At 39.3% G+C, this 18740-nt stretch overlaps 2 protein-coding genes across 3 annotated transcripts; one reads left to right on the forward strand and one right to left on the reverse strand.

Moving 5' to 3' along the window:
* The first annotated feature begins 7290 nt into the window (after positions 1 to 7290).
* LOC9659758 (50S ribosomal protein L31, chloroplastic) lies at positions 7291 to 7994 on the forward strand. Its single transcript, XM_002969334.2, has 2 exons — positions 7291 to 7467; positions 7524 to 7994. Exons 1-2 carry the CDS (start codon positions 7333 to 7335, stop codon positions 7845 to 7847), a joined length of 459 nt encoding a protein of 152 aa, XP_002969380.2. The 5' UTR covers positions 7291 to 7332; the 3' UTR covers positions 7848 to 7994.
* Positions 7995 to 8408: 414 nt separating this feature from the next.
* LOC112346138 lies at positions 8409 to 12188 on the reverse strand. Of its 2 annotated transcripts, XM_024674359.1 has the most exons (7): positions 10699 to 12188; positions 10447 to 10615; positions 10293 to 10383; positions 9957 to 10238; positions 9811 to 9909; positions 9462 to 9756; positions 8409 to 9413 (listed from the first exon to the last, which is right to left on the reverse strand). In XM_024674359.1, exons 1-7 carry the CDS (start codon positions 12167 to 12169, stop codon positions 8491 to 8493), a joined length of 3330 nt encoding a protein of 1109 aa, XP_024530127.1. In that variant the 5' UTR covers positions 12170 to 12188; the 3' UTR covers positions 8409 to 8490. The 2 variants fall into 2 exon arrangements, with proteins under 2 accessions (XP_024530127.1, XP_024530126.1); XM_024674358.1 differs by having other exon boundaries at positions 8409 to 9756.
* Between the last annotated feature and the right edge of the window lie 6552 nt (positions 12189 to 18740).

An 18740-nucleotide genomic window follows, 5' to 3' on the forward strand; every position in this document is an offset into this window, starting at 1 on the left:
ATTCTTCTATTGCCATTTGTGTAGCAATGAATGGGATGATTATCATCTCTTTACTCTAGACCTTTATATAGGTAGTATGGTTTTTTTTTTCCTCTTTTTTTCTGTGAGTAATTTTTATTTAGGCTTTACAATTATGTTCTGTTATAATGAAAATAACTTATAATAGGTATATATGTAATCTCAAAAATGATTTTTTTCTTGTGAAAAAAAAGTTAACCACACCAAGCACCTCATAAACTCTCTTTTTTCAATCTAGAGTGTCAAATAACCATTTGTGTTCCTCACCTAATACAATATCCAGTAGGAGCTTAATACTTGCTTAAGATCTAGAGCAATATTTAAATGGATATTAGTTTGGTGATCATTTGTTGAGAATAAATTTATTGTCTTTAGCTTTTGGATTGATGCAGTATAAAATGGTAACAATAGAGTAGAATAGAGTGCCATGAAACATTCTGGTAGAAATTATGGTATAACCTATAATATCCTTTTCAACACATCTATAAGTTGAAATTTCATAATACAAAAGTTAATGATGAGTATGTAAGCTTATGTGAAAAAGGGTTATCAAGGATGAAGGATCAAAAGTATAAATCATTTTATCTTTTATAAAATGTAATTTACAACAAGGTGTGATCTCATTAATTGTGTTCACATCATATGATCGAAAGTCCTTACATCAATGCATAATTTTATGAATGATGAGTCATAGGATGGAAAGCATTAATTCATTTTGCTTAGGCTTGCCATCAAAAGGTTTAATTATAATGCTCAATTCTTTTTTGAAGAACCTTACTATTGCCCTTTTAAGTATCTTGGTTAGATTAGTTTGAGTTTGGTTAGAAAGAGAGTGGTATGAGCTTATTTGAAATATGAATAAAGTTGATGGTATTATGTGTTATAAATCTTTATTAGTAAGGTTTGGTATTTATATTATATTTTGTTGACTAAAGTTGGCACTTGATACTAGCATAAACCTTTGTAATAATGACATAGGCTTTGCTTCTGATATTGTTTGATTGATGACAAAGATATTGTGATTTCTATATCATATTTTAGTGATTATAAGCAATTGCAATTACTTATTCAAACGATAATTAACTTTAAAGTGGTTGATAGGGTAGTCTACTTGTAAGTAGTAACATTCTAACAGTCTTAATTAGGTTCTCAATAAGTGATTTATTAAATGCTAAGTTGGTATTAGTACCTTGGTTCTTATTGAGTTGGCTCATTAATGTTTAAGAAAGTTATAACATTTATTTATTATAGCTAAATGGTGCATCCATTGGCAATTGGAGTAAGTTATTGGATTGAAAAAGTGTAAATTAAGGTATTAATATTATTAGCCTGTGTTAATGAAAGTGATATTGTTATGATAGGTGATAAAGAGCTTTTCTTAGAGCTTGATTTTTCATATCACTTTTGTTATTAATGTTTTAGCTTCATATTAGATCTCAAAAGTGTTTGAAAAAGAGTGTCAATGCAATATAGATATCCAAAGTTATGGTCTTTATAATCGAGTCTTGGGTATTAATTTTGTATTTTGTAGATATCAAAGATAAATATCAGAAATATGAGCATATTGTTAAACACTTATGCATATTAGTGGGTCATACAAATTTATATTGAGGTGAACCTATATAAAGTTGTTGGTAAGAAAAAGTTAGTTGAGTTTTGAGACTTTATATTTTTGGATTAAGAGTCATTCCTTTTCTAGGATGAAATTCTTTTCATAAATTTTTATAAGCTTTTCCAATGACTTATCTATTGATTATTTTGCTTAAAAACCATTTCACTTTTTGCAAACTAGTGAAGGGATTTTTTTTGAAATTGACTATGGTTAATTTTAACTAGTAGGTAATTTGTAAAAAGGATCATTCATAACTAACCTCTTTTGTTATGCTCAGAGCTATTAGCTAGATATGTTAATGGGTTTATTGCTGTATAATTAGATTCAAGTAGTTATTTTATCTATATTTGTTCATGATCCTTATATTGTATTTTGGGTATTAACTTTCAATTGGACAAGTATATAGTTCAATAACATGAGTTTGGTATTTAAGTCTGATGAAGATGAGTTGAAAAGTGATTGTTAATTGTTTTGCGACTAGTAATTGCTTATAAACTTAGTTGAGAACTACTAACACTTTACTTAACTCGATGATGATTTAAAAATGATAAGCTTACTTATCAAATGATATTGTGGATTGTATTCATAAGATTTCATAGATTTTACATATTAGTATGTTGATACCACCTCTGTCGATATTGCCTAATTGTGTTTTGTTGAGTCTAAGATGTGGTAATTCATTTTTTAATGATATAGGATTTCATAGAAAAACCATGAAAGCTCAAGAATAAAATCCACTACAACACTATCTAGTAAAGCAAGCCCATCATTGTTACCAAAAAATAAAAAGTGAAAACCACGTACAATACATTGTTGATTTTGGCATTGGAATAGTAAATGTTTTAGAAATATTCTATATCACTCCATGCTTTTATTCTTTTACTCTTTAATTACATGTTTAGGAGTTATTCTATACTTTTGTTCTTTTTCTTCTTAACTATATGTTAAAGAGTTTAACTCTGTCCCTTTGTTCAGTGGCCAAAGCTTTAAACCTTAAATTCTACTATGTTATATGTATTCAATGGTTTTATTTTGTTATGTGATAGCTTACTGTGTTTGTCAAACCCTTAAATGATTAAAAGAGAATGACTCGAGAAACAATACATAAGGGTTTAAATATAGAAGGAAATAATCTATGAATAAAAGTGCACCCTTTTGTTATTCAACAGAGTTAGATTTAAAACCTTTTTAATACTAAATGTAAGTTTTTGAATTTAGACTTCTCGAAAATCCACCCAACCTAATATTATTTAAACCCAAAGACAATAAACCCCAAGTATCCCAAAATTTTAATTAATTGGAAAAGAAGGTGTATTTATTTTTATAGGCCATTTCCCTTTATATTTTAACTTTTGGTTATTACAAACTATTGCTATTATGTCTTATGTGTTGGTCCCATTTTGGTTCTATATGCTATTTATAGAAAATGTCTAAATTTATTATCTATAGAATATGTAGAATATACTATGTTATTTCCATGTCCAAATTTACAATCTAGAGCCATTCCATATTTAATAAGTTTTCAAGATTATTCCAAAGACTAACACTCCCAAGTATATAGCCAAGGAGCAAAGAAAAATGAGCATAGGATAATTCCCAAATATACAGTTAAAAAATGAAGAAACAGGAGTACAAAACAATCAAGTATAAGGAGCAAATAAAGAGAAATATAGAGTGACATTAGAATAGTCTTAGAGCATTTACCATCCTAACACCAGGACTAATAAACAAAATAGAGCCAAAAAAGATTTCACATTATTTCAGTATATTAGTGGTTTATTATGAAAATATCAATATTCCACCAATTAGAATGGTATGGAGCTTGGGCTTAAACCCAAGTCAAACATAAAACAAGGATAAGCACACCTAATAAAGAGTTAAACAATGCCTTAAGTTAGTCAATTATGCCCTTTACCCACTATCCTTACCACTTTCCCACTATCTAGTTGTAGAACTTCATCATCTTTAGAATTTGAAGAGGAATTTAGTAGCTGTCTCAGCTTCTTTTTTCCTCTTCTCATTCTTCTTTTTCAATTTATGAACTTTCTTTTGCAAATTCTCGATCTTAACTTCTTAAGCTGTACATTGTAGTGCTGCAACATTAGGCTCTTCATCCTTTGACTCAGCCTCAGCTTCTTTTGTAGCATCTCTAGCAAGAGTTTTCTTCTCTCGATTCACTTATCTAAAGGTTTTAGCATTATCAACATAGTTCATTTTCACCATTTTGCTAGTTGCATACATGCCTTTATCAACAACTGAACATGCATATATTATATCTCTAATACCAAATGTAGTATATGTGGCTTTTACCCTTTATTTTATGGTGATTTACTATAGGATAACCATGAAATGGAACCTAAACCCCCATGTGCCATGTGTCAAATGCCATATCCCATGTGTCCAATGACAACAGAGCGAAACCCAAGTTTTAGAGCTTTGGGCCACTAAATGAAAGTATGGAGTCAAACTCCCAAATTTACAGCCAAGGAGCGAAGGAACTGGAGTATGGAGTGACTCTCAAATGTACAGCCTAAGTGTAACGCACGTGGTTTTGACTTTATCCTATGGTGATTTACCATAGGATAACACCACGAAACGGAACCTAAACCTTCTATGTGCCACGTGTCATATGCCACGTGTCCATGCCACGTGTCCATAGGAACCCGAGGTTCAAGGCTTTGGGCCATTGAACGAAGGAACAGTGCCAAACTCCCAAGCATGGAGCCAAGGAGTGACTAAACCGAACCACGGAGCAACTCTCAAGCATAAAGCCCAAGGAGTGAAGGGACAGGAGCCCGGAGCAACTTGGAACAGTCTTGGAGCAACCAGCATCCCAATGCCAGGACTAGCACGCAAAACGGAGCCAAATGGAGTCTGGCGCTATTTCAGCATAACGCGAGGATATGGGTACTCCACCAGCTAGCATGGAATGGAACTTGGGCTTAGACCCAAATCGGACGCAAAACAAGGACAAGCACGCAAACAGGAGCTAGACTATGCCTTAGGTTGGTCAGCCATACCCGACCTACCCACTATCCCTATTATACATTTGGAACCCCCCACATCCCCCCCCCCCCTGAGGAACACACGCTTTGGGCTTTCACCCCATGCCTCCCTTAGTATCAGGAGTTAGTCTCTAGGACAAGCTCGAAACTTACTAAATATGGAATGTCCTTAAATTGTGAATTTGGACACGGGATGAACACAGGCCAATCTCTACATTCCGTAGATATGCCAAATGAGCAAATCTAGACACTTTCCATAAATAGCACTTGGGACCGAAATGAGACTAACACAAAAAGCATGATAGCGAGGGTGTTTGGCAGACACAGTAAGCTATCATCCAATGATATTAAGGGACCAATCTCAATACGCGAGGGTTCTTGTCAAGCCAGTGCAAGACAGAGCAAAAGAGAACTAACAAGCCGGGCCAAGTATGCTCAATTAAATAGACACTTAGGAATTCCTTCCTTATGTTCATTCAGCCAAGTACAAATGTAAAGTTCAGTTTACTAACATTTGAACAAAAGGGGCCGATAAAGGGAACCAGCAATACCGACTTCCTGCCATCATGGCAGTAAGGTAAGAGTGTCCGTAAGGACTAGTCGACATGTAACTTTTGATACCCGAAGTCACATTTGCGACACTAAGGAGTGAAGGGATAAAAGCATAAAGCAACATAATAACAGTTCTAAAGCATCCAATATATATTTTACAGAAGGCTTGGAGCACAATGCCTTGCAAAGAGCAGCACATAATGGAACAATGCTAACAAAATGGTTTAAGTTTAATATTCATAATCCAAGTGCAAGGCAATATACATACATTCAAATACCTTTATATTATGTTTTCAATAAATCTACTAGCTAGTTGCCAAAATCTAGCAATTAAACCTCTATTACCATGGATGCAATTATACTTTTTCTTTTGGTTTGAAGGTATGCTTAATTAACTTAGTCATAAAGATTCATGAAGAGTTCATCACTTGCTGGCAATGATGAGGATGCAAAAAAGAATTATTTATAACATTGTTTTCTTTTATATGGGCTAGAAAAGGGCAATTCTAGTCTAATAATTTCTTCCCTTCTACATAGCTGGAGTGGACAAGCATTTATATCTTGCACTTGCAAAATAATTATGACCAACTTCCTTGTAGCATCAAAAGCTGTAAATGACTATTGAATTAAACTCCTATAGACATGGGTCTCTCTGTTTTATTATTTTATTTTTTAAAAATGTGTTATTTTGCTCAAGTTACATATTGAAAACATTCTCTACTTCTTTCGTTATCTACATATATAAAAACGAAGAGCTTAACCTCCCCCAAAGCCGTCTGGTCCTAGGCCTGGGGCAGCCTCAGGATGCATGGTTTTAGTAAAAGTTTTGTGGATTTTTAATGGAAAATTGGCATGGCTTGGTTTACTATTGGTTGGAACCCCACCTATGCTGTGTGTTGACACAGAGACGGCTTGAGCAATGGAGCTCCCAAGCTCCCAGGAGCACTGCTGTTGCCTGTGAACCACAATTTGCAAAACACACATTATAGTGCACATTTTGCTTCGCTCCCATCTGTGGTGCCCTAATCGCATTGTGAAATTCTATCTTATCTTTGTCCGATCCAATTTCCCAAGCCAGCATTTTGGACTTTTTACTTTCCTCACAGGTTAGTGAAGAATTCTCTCAGTCGTGATGGCTGTAGGAGACGTGATTGCTCACAATCAGGACTGGAGTTGAGAGCGTAGAGAATTCTCCTGTTTCTCTTCTAAAAACGGCTTGTTGCTTAAGAGCGAACAACAACCAAAAATGTTGACACCATTTTCTTCAACTAGTTTTACACTCTTACAGTTCACTTGGTTTCAGAAAAGGCGAAGTATTTGCCGCAGAGACTCAAGAAAGGTTGAAGGCGTGTCCTCCACAGGGCGTGAGGAGGCAGCAGCTGGAAACTTGAGTGTTCAGCAGCTTCTCAAATCCAAGCTGCATTCTCTAATGTTCATTTTTTCAAATTATAGAATTTATTAGCTAGGGAAGCTTGAGAGCATCCTCATTTGCGTCATTGGCTGGGTTCGTTGGAATTCTTATCCAGCAAAGCAATGCAACGTAAAGTCGACCTTTGAGGAATTTCCTTGGGATATTTGGGGCATTGGTCCAAAGGCTGGGATTGTGAGAGTTGACAGATCTGGTGACAAGGCGTCACCAAAGTAGCTATGAAATGCATGTACCCGCATAGTTCTCCTTATCCTCATACTCACCTTCCCAGTGGCCGTGTTCATTTGAACTTGCCCTGTGGTTTATGTCTGGGGAGATCATATTGTTTACAGGCTGATGACCTTTTTTCTGGGGAGAGGATACAAATGGCTGGAAGACGTACCACTTTTTAAGAGCTCAAAGTGGGTCAGTTGTTTATCATCCTGTCTTATCCACCTTAAGTTTCAGATATTTCATAATTGAAACAATCGTTAAGACAACACAATTTAAAGGTTCTTGAGTTGTTATTCCACACATCACCCTTACATATGTGGAATGACTCCAACAATTGATCCAGTTAAAAATCATCCCCATGTATCTCTGTCCAGCTTCCTTTTATGAAGTCTCAGTGTACATAAGGGTGTTACTGCCAATAGAGGGGTGGGAATGAATCATAATGGCAAAGTTTGAGCATTCATAAATCAAGGACTGTGGCTGGGCAAATTACTAGTTATTATATGTTTACCATGCCTAGAATATCCATAAGCCATAACAAAATATACCTTATCTGCGGGGTTTTAGGTCATCAGTCCGCGACCATGTTTGCTCGTGCTGTTCCATCGAGCTTCGCCACTGGCTCCCTGCCACTGCAGGTACACTCTCCCCTCCCCATTTCTCCAGGACCATTCACCGCAGCTTGCAATCCAAGGTGGAGCGCGGGGATGCCCGGATTGTGTGCCGGAAGCCCGACATCCACCCCGCGTTTTTCAGCGAGGCCAAGGTATTCTGCAAGGGCGAGCACGTGATGACGACGGGCGGCACCCAGGCGGAGTACGTGGTGGACATTTGGTCCGGGAACCACCCCTTCTACCAGGGCGGCAAGTCCGGCGTCGTCATGACCACCGACCAGCTCGAGAAGTTCCGCCGCAAGTACGGCAGCCTCGGCTCCATGAACAACATCCCCGTCATCACCAACAGCGTGCCCAAGTTCGACAAGAAGGGCAAGAAGCCCGACAAGAAGAAGAAGCGCTAGAGGAGATGCGCAACGGAATGTTCTGTGCCGCTGGTGGCATATTCTGGTTCCGCTGACGGAATATGCTCCATCCATTTTTAGTTGCCCTTGCGCGTATATAAAGGAGGTGTGGCCCGCAAGCCCTATAATCATAAATCATGGCTGACATTGACGCGTCCCTTGATCATGCAAGATGCGCAAACAATTGTGGATACTACGCCAACCCAGGGACGGGTAATTTGTGCTCCAAGTGCTTTAAGGAGTCGATCAAAGCATCCAAGGCCAAGAAAATTGAAGGTGGCGGTGGAAAGATTTTGCATCCCGACGTAGCAAATGTAAAAGTAGGTGGTAGTGGTGCTGGAGAAGTAGAAATAAGTGTTGCAGAAGCAGAAATTGGTCCTGAGGCAAAAGCTGATCCTAATCGTTGCATATTGTGCAGTAAGAAAATTACTCTTTCCATGGTATTCAAATGCAGATGTGAGCTAGTATTTTGTGCGAAACATCGCCATCCTGAAGATCATTCCTGCCACTATGACTACCGTGATAAAGGCAGAAAGGATATTTCCAAAGCTAACCCAGTTATCAAAGCTGAGAAGATTACAAAAATTTGAAGTTAAAAAGACATCATTTCTAATGTAAATTCATTCAATACGTTCGTTAGTGTTCATAATATAAAATACCTGCTACAGTTCTTACACTCGGTCACCTCAAAGGATCCTCCCACAACGTTGTAGACTCCGCAGGACACGCACTTGAGCCTGTTGATCTTTGCGGGCTTGAGCTGCTTGTAATAGTGAACGTAGCCCAGCCGCGGATGGACGAGCGTCTGCGCGTGAGCGTAGCTTGCTCCTCTCTGCTGCGGATTCTGTGCCGGGAGAGATGGAGCCTTCTTCAGCTGAACGCAGCACTTGACAGGCTGGAGCTTGCACGCCTTGAGGTGTTCCTGGATGATCCCGACGCGGCTGTCACCAGTGATTTCTGTTTTACTGCTGCCTTCGGCCCCGGTGAAGGCTCTTAGCGACTTGAGTTGCGAGGAGAGGAGCAACGAGAGCTCGGCCGGCGGCTCGATAAGTTGGTCTTCGCAGTAAGCCTGTAAGTTACTGAGCTGCATCTGAACGTGAGCAATCTCCTGGACCAGACTGTCCCACTCGCTCGATCCTCCTGTTCGTTCTCCATCGAGCTCGCAGCTAAGACCTGTGGCTCTCGGGTGATCCTCGCAGCTCTCGTCCAGATATGCCAAGTCGATGTCCTCCACTTGAGTCAATGGCTCGTCACGCTCGTTGCTTCTCCTTTCCAGCAGCCCGTACATACTGACGAAGTTGTGGCGGACAACCAGCCTTGCAGCGAGGAGGTGCTCGCAAGTGAACATCGTCTCGAGGCAGTCGCAGAAGTTTGTGAGGAGGTTGACGACGTGAGACTTGGCCGTGTCACCATTGCAGCCGTGAACTCTGAAAAGAAAACCCGGCTCGCTGAGTACCTCGAAACATGCTCGGTTATTGTTGTATTGAGCCAAAAAGCGTTCTGCAGCAGCCAAGCGCTTGCGCTCCGCCGAAGTGCTCGATTGACTGTGATAGCGCCTCGAATCACCTGAGAAAGTGTTAAGGACTCGAAAGAAAGGAAAAGACTGGTGGATACAAAGGACGTGTCTCTGCCGAAAAAACTCCTCCAGCGTACCACCCTCTGGCTTACTGCTTGTCAGGGCGCTTCCTACCAAAGCCAGAAGAAGATCACAATTGCTCTGGTTCATACGCCCTCCAAACAAGGAATACTTGATGAAGAGCCAGAAGTAACTCACTATGTTGATTGTCTCTACGTTTCCATGCTCGAACAACCTGCCAAAAGTCGGCCAAATTCTCCGCCAAGCACAATGAGAGCCCAACCATCCCATTTCCAGATAATCCACAATCTCCTTAAAACCACCATAGTCCTCCTGTGCATCAAAAACAAAAACAGGCCACTCAAGACAGAAACATGACAGAACTACCTTAAATTTGTTCCAAAGATTATCGAAATCGGCTTCAGAAGGGGCCATCATCATTCCATCCAGTTGGCGATACACATCTTTTCTCATTTCCGATGCGACCTGCTGCAAGCAATCAGGAAATAGTTACAACGAAAAAAGGTTTTCACCTGTGGGAGAAGATTCTCAACCCAAGCTCTTTTCACGCAAAACCAGCAAAGCAGTAGTCGACAAGCGATCTGCTTACCGTCCCTCCAGCATTTCTCATCCCGAGAGACAACACTGAACAAAGCGTCAAAGCTCAGCCGCGACTTATCAATCAAAATTGCAGCTGGCCTCACAGACAGCTGCTTCAAAACTGCTGTCAATGCCAGCTTCAAGGCAATGCTCTCGTGCCTTGACCCCGTGTCAGCCGAGCACATCATGAAAAACACTGGCATTCCAATGCCGTCCTGGAAGACGTGATCAAAAACCATAACAAAATAGAGATAGAGACAGTAAGGCACCTGATTAGGAACGGCTGCCGCATGCAATGGAAGACCCCGTATACAGGTTGTGAAAGTCGAGTCGAGGGCCCAAACATTACCCGCAGAAAACCTTTACAAGAAAAACAAACGTCGTTATAAGAAGAATGAAGAACATAAGAAATGAAAGCAAGACCTTTCAGCCATTTCTCGCATCCATGGAGTCATGATGACACACACGAACGGCTGCTTCTCTTCCACGGGATTAAAAACGTCATACTGCTGATAAAAAATCACAGTCTTCTTTTTCCTGTGTGCGTCAACCTCCTTGAGCAACCGGACCCAATCGCTGCTTGAGATCTTGCCTAAAAGAAAGCGGTACAAAACCCAGCTGTATCAGGCAGGAAGATAAACATTGGACCATAAAAGAACGAAAAAACCGACAAACCTTGAGAGTTCAGCTCCATGGTTAACTGCGCCACCTCTTTCGGGATCAGATGAAAGCGAAAGGTAGCTTTGTCAAGGTCCGTAGCTCTGGACTTGAGTAGCATATCCATCCGCAACGACGCTCTTGCAACCGAAATCACGTCCCAGGACAAGTCAAACTCGTACAAAGCAGCTTCTTTTGCCGACGAATGGACGGGAAAGTTAACGTAATCTTCTTTGTCATTGGGATTATGCCCCCTGTGTGCCCTGTTGAGAAGTACTGTCACCAAGATATTGCTCGAATCTAGAAAATGGCTGTTTGCCTGCATTTGCTCAAAGTAACTCCCATGGCCGTCCTGGAAATCTGGAAGTTGGCTCGAGCTTTTGGAGCCAAGAAAGTCCTCCGACGAATCCACGGAGGCTGTTCTCTCCGGCAAGTTTACTGGCTCTGTAAACTCCGGGTTGAGCTCGGGCAACTGAGAGATCCTCACCGGAATGAGAGTACGTACTCGAAAAGTGCATGGTAATCCTTGATGAGTAGCACCAACATTTTTGCTTGAGGAATCGGCTCCTTCCTGCTTTCGAAAACCACGGGCACAAACCCAGGTGGTGACGATCGAAGGCTCAGGACTGGCGATCCTGTACGTGCTCTCCTTTCGCAGCGATACCCTGTGCCGGATACAAAGACCCTCGATGAAATCATCCAGATGCTGCCAAGGAACAGTGTGAACTTCCGGCCACCTTTCAGGCAAGTTCTTGCGGAGACGCTTGCTAGCCGGGGACTCGTGGAGCTGGTCATCGCATTTCGGGCACTCTCCAATCCTGGCCTTGATGAAATCCTCCGGGATGCCATGCTTCTTGTTCCCAGTAACGTAGAACAGCCCCAAGTTCTTGACAGTGTCGCGGAGGTTTAGACACGATCCACTGCCAGCCTCGACATGGAACTTATCGACGACGAAAGGCCACTCCTCTCTGTAAGCTATGATCCTTCTTAACTTATCCCACTTGGAGCTCAAGCGTCGGCGCTTGATCCCATCGCTTTCCACGTCCATCACCACCAGAGCGCTGGACAGGGATTTCCATCGGCTCAAGAGAGCGTCGGCCACAGCGCGGTTGTTCCTCCGCTTCTCCGGGAAGCTTGGATCGGCCTTCTTGATCTGCGCCTCGCTTGGCTTGGAGCCAGAATCCAAGCACTTGACGGTCAGATCGTAAGCGGCAGCATTGAAAGCGTAGGATTCCAGCGATCCAGAATTATCTCGTGGCGCCTGGTGATGATTCTCTGAAGGCGCCGCTGCCGCTGCCGCTGCCGCTACACAAGAAGAAACCCTCTCTACATCCTCGAGGCTGTCTAGAAATTCTATCACATTGAGCTCCGCTGCTGGCTCAGAGACTCCAAAACCCTCAAAATCTACATCGCGTTGCCTGGCCGCCGCACCTGCTGCTGCGTCCCAGCCCTGACCCCAGCTGGATTCGTAAGCACTCATCGCTAGCATCGCTGGAAAGCATAGCTACAAATCCTAGAACCCTAAAAATCAAATTGATAAGATTAAAAGAACATTGTTCTTTTCTAACATTATTGAATTCTTTTACTTCCTATTATTACTAAACTCCCTTTTAGTTCAACGTGAAGATAACAATATGCATTTTTGTTTGATGTCAAAACTAAATTTGCATTATGAGGCAATACATTCTATTTTATGATACCAAACTATTTACTCATAAATCCAACAATTATCAAAATTTAAATCATGATAACGTTTTTTATTATTAACCAATTAATTGATTAGCAGGACCTATATTGATATGTTTAAATTCATAATTTTCTGAAACTCCAAAAGCCCTAAAACAGGCATACATCCAAATAATGTCTCAAATCTATCAATAAGCTGATACTTGAACAAAAGTATTAGGCTCACTATTAGACTCTTTAGTTGTATGAAATTTTATAACAATATTAAGAACATTATCTATTGTATAACTCCAAGTATCTCCCAAGATTCTACAATTTCAATAAATTTTATAATTGAATAGATGTAGTTATTTGAGTGACACTGGAAGAGCACTATCATGTACAATTATATTAGTAACTATAGGAAAGATTAAACATATTAATATTATAAAAATAATTGTGTTCAATCTCAAATAAATATAATGCTGTATATAATACTCTAAAATATTATAAATATCACTAATTGTCTTTAAAAAAAGAGTCATATACTTCTCTTTAAGATTAGATAGTGAAGCAGTTGGCTATAGTTTTATTAATCAATCTTATTCTTTACTTAGAATAGAATAATCTCAGATGTTTATGATCTTCTAAACATAAGACTTTAAATTAGAGGTGTATTATTTTTAACTTATAGCTATAACCATATAAAGATAGGATATATTCAAAATAAACTACCAAGGTTAATATTATTATAAACATATATTTTTAGTTATGTGAGTGCATGGAATATAAAAATGGAATACAAAAATCCCATTATACTAATATTAGTGTACAACTGTTAATATTAGTATACAACATCGTAACCATACACTTGGATTTCATATCATCCCCTCCTTTCTAAAGTATAGAAACTAATTAGGGGTTTCTAGTTAATAGGCTGGGATTTAGAAGAATATTAAGAACTAGTGGATTTGTAGATGGTATTAATTGTTCTTGATCCCTTTGTACAAACCATTTCAACCATTATACATATATAATTTCTAAAGGATTAATTTCTTGAATATCATGCCAAACCTCATAAATTTGCAGTCCAATTGTAAATGACTAAATTTCCATTCTACTTTAGTCACTTAACCACATATTCAACCATTTAAAAGAGTCTCATTTACAACCTTCATAAGCCCTATTCCGGACTTAAGGCTTGTTAACCCCAAAAATGGCATTTATGCCATTTAACCTTTGCATTTGGTCCAAATGCTCTATATGTCCAATCCCATGATCGACACTCAAAGGTATCACTAATATATCAACCCATTATACTAAGGCCATGCCCATTCACTTTTGTCACACCGATGATCCAACACCACTTACATCACAGTCCCATCTCTCAAAGACTAAGGCATTCATCTATGAATGATCATCACAGATCCACTCCTTAACATCTTTAAGATACCTATAGACATGGGGAACAACTTTCCCCAATATCCCTTTTTTAGTCTCTATCAAGTCCCTTTTTGCCCATGGTTGTGTTTGCCCACACTGCCATTAGATCAAGGCCCACAGGCCCAACCATCATATGACCATATCCTTGGTCATTACACCAAAGGATTATTCCCCTTCCTTTCCAGTGTTTGGGACTTTGGGATAATATTTTGGAACACCATGCCCCACTCTCCCCACCTTCCACCTTTGGGTGCTTTAGCTATGGGCTTAGAGTGAGGTTTCATTGAGCCATGCTAAGTATCCAAGTAGATAGTGCCACCCATATTTGGATTGGGAGCATCGACCATTCAATCTTCTAGGGGAGCTAAAGCTAGCTCTTGAACACTTCACCAAGGTACCCCACTTGTCTGTTCAAATTCACTTTAACTTTAGACTCCTCAGTGGATATATCATCACCGAACACGTGGGCATAGCCTTCTTGGGTCACATTGGCCTTTCCAACAATCTTTAAAGAAGAAGGACAACAGAGGTTTTTCAAAGTGAAGAGTGATGCAAAGTTTAAGAAAGACTCCAAGAAGAAGTTTGGTGGTTATTATAATAAATCTAACTATGAAGAGTTTAAATGTAACTATAAATGAGTTTAAATTTAACTATTGACCTATTGTGGTAGTTAAAGAAATAACCCCTTTATGCATTTGGGTGCATGGCATATCAGCATGTTCCAAAAGGGTTGCATACAAAATTTAATCCAATTAGGGAAAAGCTTATGTTTGTTGACATATCTGATTTTAGGTTTCATACTTACAAATTGATGAATTTGGTGACAACCATGGTTCACATTTACAAGTAGGAAAAAGTGGTATTTTCTTAAGTAACTCTTTTTTTTCTCTCAATCCTCTTTTATTCTTTATAAAATTTTCATGTTCTTAATTTTGGAATGATGTTATTTTTTATGCTTATTTTTCGAATAATGCTCAACAAAGTGGAGTTAATTTAAGAGTATTTGAGCAAAAAAGACCTAATTTAGTCATTAAAGTCCCAACCCAACCTTCTCTTATAAGATATGAGGTTACAAGACTTTTTGAACCACTTAAATAAGGAAAAAAGGTGAAAATTCCAAAAAACCTTTAAAAATGCTAAATATTTTTATGTTTTTTTATTAGAATTTTATATACTTACTTATACACTAGAGTTTTCTTCATTTAAGGAAGCTATTAGAAGTAAGAAATGACAAATAAATCAAGTTCATCACTTGTATACACACTTTTGATGAAGTGGTTTTTCCAATTAAACTTGCATCTCTTGGCAATTCATAGGTTTACAAGATGAAAATTAACTTTAATAGTTTCATTAATTGTCATAAAGTTTAATTCATTGCACAAAGTTACAAATAACAATATGGTATAAAGTATTTCAAGACATACTCTTCAATAGTAAAGATGAAAAGTGTTTAGATTTTGTTTATTTTAACTATTTACTTTAATTTTGAAATTCATCAAATTGTCATTAAGACTGCTTTCTTAAATAGAAACTTACAGGAAGATGCTTACATTCAACAACCAAAAGGTTAACCTAACCTGAAAAACAACATTTCATGTAGAAGCTCAAGAAAGCTCTTTATGGCCTTATGTAAGTCTTGAGAGCATAGTGGCAAAAAATTAATATTTTCTTTAAAATTAAAAGATTTTTTTATCACTCCTGAATTTAATGTTTACATCAAGCAAGAAGGGAAATTTCTATTTATTGTTGCTCTCTACATTAATAATTCACTCATGATTAGCAACAATTGTGAGTATTTACAAATTTTCAAGACTAACCTTGAGAAAAAAATTCTGTGATGGATCTTGGAGAAGCTTGATATTTTTTTAATCTTGAAATTCATTGTGATATGAAAATAAGGTCTCTTTACATCTTTCAACATCAATATTTAACTAAAGTTCTTCTTATTTGTCTATGAAACCTAAAAGTTGAGTGTTCTTTTAACAAGAAAGAGTGTCAAGCTATAGCAAAGGTACCATTTCAAAATTTTCTTAGGAGTTTGATATAGTGTGCAACTATCCAAATTTAGCTTATGTTGTCATTGCTCTTAACCAATTTTCTACCAATCACATCAAGATATAGCTAAATTTTTTATATGTTGCTTTTGGAGTGTTATATGGCTCAAGTGGTGGCTTTTCTCTTGTTACTTACAGGAACATCAACTTGTTAGATAACAGAGATAATTATAAATCCACAACAAGGCTTTTCTTCTAGTTTGGAACAAATCATGTTCTTTGGGCTAGCAAGAAGCAAACTCATATTACTCTTTCCTCTACAGAAACAAAGTATTTTGCTACCTTAATTGCTTCCAAAGAAATTCTTGAGTTTCAAAAATTTCTTGGAGTTCATGGTCTATATCAATTACTTTTCATGTTGATAATGGAGTTATTAATTAGTTGCAATACTAGAAGTTTCAGCATGTCTATCACTATATCAAAGATCTGATACATATAGAAATTCCATTGGAGTCATGGCCAAGCCTTGGAGGAGGAAGCAATAGCAACAATCAAAGAGTGTTGAAGCTGAAATCCAAGATATGATAGGTGCTTTGAACCAAAGGCCATAATTTCAAGTGAAACTTCTGTACATAACAGTGGTTCTTTCTTGTTTCAAGTAAGCAATTGTTTCTAATTTCCTTCTATTCATTCTTTCTGGTCCTTTATTAAGAGAAGATGATTGGACTCTGACCTAACTACTCCTGGATGCCATGTGGCAGGAACTGGCACTAACACCCCCACTTTGGCGCAGTAGAGGATGGGACTGGTGGAGACTCGTCTTGGATGGTCTGGCCACATACTACACGTCATTGCTCCTGGATCCAGCACTCTACTCTTGCAAGTGTTGCAAGCGCTTGCGCCCTCTTCTCCTCGTTTGTCATTGGTCATCTGCACCATTCATATTGGCCATTGGATCGTTTCAACCAAATATCATGTGCGAATAATATCAGTTAACTTCATAGCATGTCAGTTACATTGTTATACATCTAGCTATGTGTTCCTTGGACCATCACTTGACAAGCTTATGTGGAGATCAGTCAGGATCACTGACGTAGTGATCTTGTGTTTCCCACAGTTTGTCCATTGTAGCTGAAGGTGGCTCTCTCTAAGAAGACACCAAATCTGGAGGATGTAGTGGTGATCGTCAGTCACCTGTTTCAAGAGGATGGCCTTCTTTGGAACTTCTTGAAGTGCCAGACACCCATCTCATGGCCGTTTTAACCAAGGAAATGAGAAGGACCTTGACTGTCATGCAAAACATTGTGGATGGGATCGCAGAATTTTTATTTTAATTTTTTTTTTTCTGGCCTCACTTTTGCAGCTCCCTGGCGTAAGCAACCCCGAGTGCCAACCAGGGAGACTTTTGAGATGGCTTTGCTTGAGAAACTTAAGTTTGTTTCCAATCCAATCTATACACGCTAAGAGCTCAGATCATCCGGTGGGACACAATGAGCCCCTGAGTCTGCATGGAACCAAAACAATAAACTCGCAATGGAAAGCTCAATGGATTCAGCTTGGCACCATTTGGAAATGGCCAACGGCCTTGCTGTGAGTGTGTGACACAAAAGCACCACACTGTTTTGATTGAGAGCTTGCGATCGATCAAGAAGAAACCACCTAAAGGAAAACTGATGCTTTGCTTTGCTTCTGTTTTAGATACACTCACTTCCAACTCGCTGCCTCTACTTTCGTTTAGTACATACACTATTTTACAATTGAACATCAAGTATCATAAGCTGAGAGGTGGACGACTTACTAGCTCTGCCATTCACGTGCTGGTCGTGGTAGTTGATGTCCTTCACTTACAATTCGGACAACCATGCTATGGCTTTGCCTCGGTGGTCCGAGCTTTAAAATGGTGGGACGAGATCGAAAGCTCGTGTTTTTCACGACAGAGATAGCCAATCAGCCGCTCTTGATATTTAAAGCACGTGTTTTTCTCTCACATGCTTGACAGGCCTATAAATGTATGCAAGGATTGCTGTGACTTGCCAATATCGAGAAGTCATTGGAATCATGCTTCTTCGTGCTCTAGCATTCTTTGCATTGTGTTTGCTGGTTTCCGCAGCACCAGCATCACCCCCTCCTCCTGGTTCATGTTCATCCGACGCTGACTGCCCGGAGGCATACCCCTGTTGTTCATGGGGAAACTGTGGCAAAGAAGCCCCATGGTGTTCGTCGCCTCCTCCACCGCCTCCACCTTGCAAGGAAGTCTTACGAGTACACCAGTGGAGGGTCTACGCATAATCAGCGGTTGTGTGGTTGATGCCATTCAGTGGAAGTCGTCGGGTTCTTCCTGGACTCAAATGTATGGAACGAACTCCTGTTCAGAATGTTTACCAAGGCCACCTCCGCAAGCTGGTCTGAGAGGCACACTCTACGAGGTCTTTTTAAGTTAACGTTTTTCTTACTTTCTCAATTTCTTTCTGCAGATCTCTTTGAGCTCGGATGAGTACATTTACAAGGTATCGGGTACAACTGGAACAGACAAAACATGCGGTGCTGGTTGGGCGGGAGAAGCTGTTGTTTCGCTGACTGTGCATGTCAAGAACATGAGAACCAGTGCAACCAAACCATATGGTCCATTTGGTACTTCGACGAGTGGCACTTTCTTCGAAACAGCACCAGGCAACATAGTCTCGTTCTTTGGATATGCAAGCCCCAGCTCATATATGAAAGGCATTGGTGTTATCTATTCGACGTGCCCATCCAGTTCTGTCATGGGGGCGTTTAGCATCATTTAGGGCTGTGTGGCATTTGCCAAACTATGTATTAAAGATTTTGGTGCTATGCCAAAATATGTATTATCCGAGCAGCTCGCAGCAGGGCTTGGCAGAGAAACATCCTTCATATTTCTTTAAAAAAAATGCAATCTATTATGATGTTGCAATAGATCATTGTAGTGTTACACACTTT

This window comes from Selaginella moellendorffii, unplaced genomic scaffold, assembly GCF_000143415.4.
Source record: "Selaginella moellendorffii unplaced genomic scaffold, v1.0 SELMOscaffold_12, whole genome shotgun sequence".
Taxonomy (NCBI): domain Eukaryota; kingdom Viridiplantae; phylum Streptophyta; class Lycopodiopsida; order Selaginellales; family Selaginellaceae; genus Selaginella; species Selaginella moellendorffii.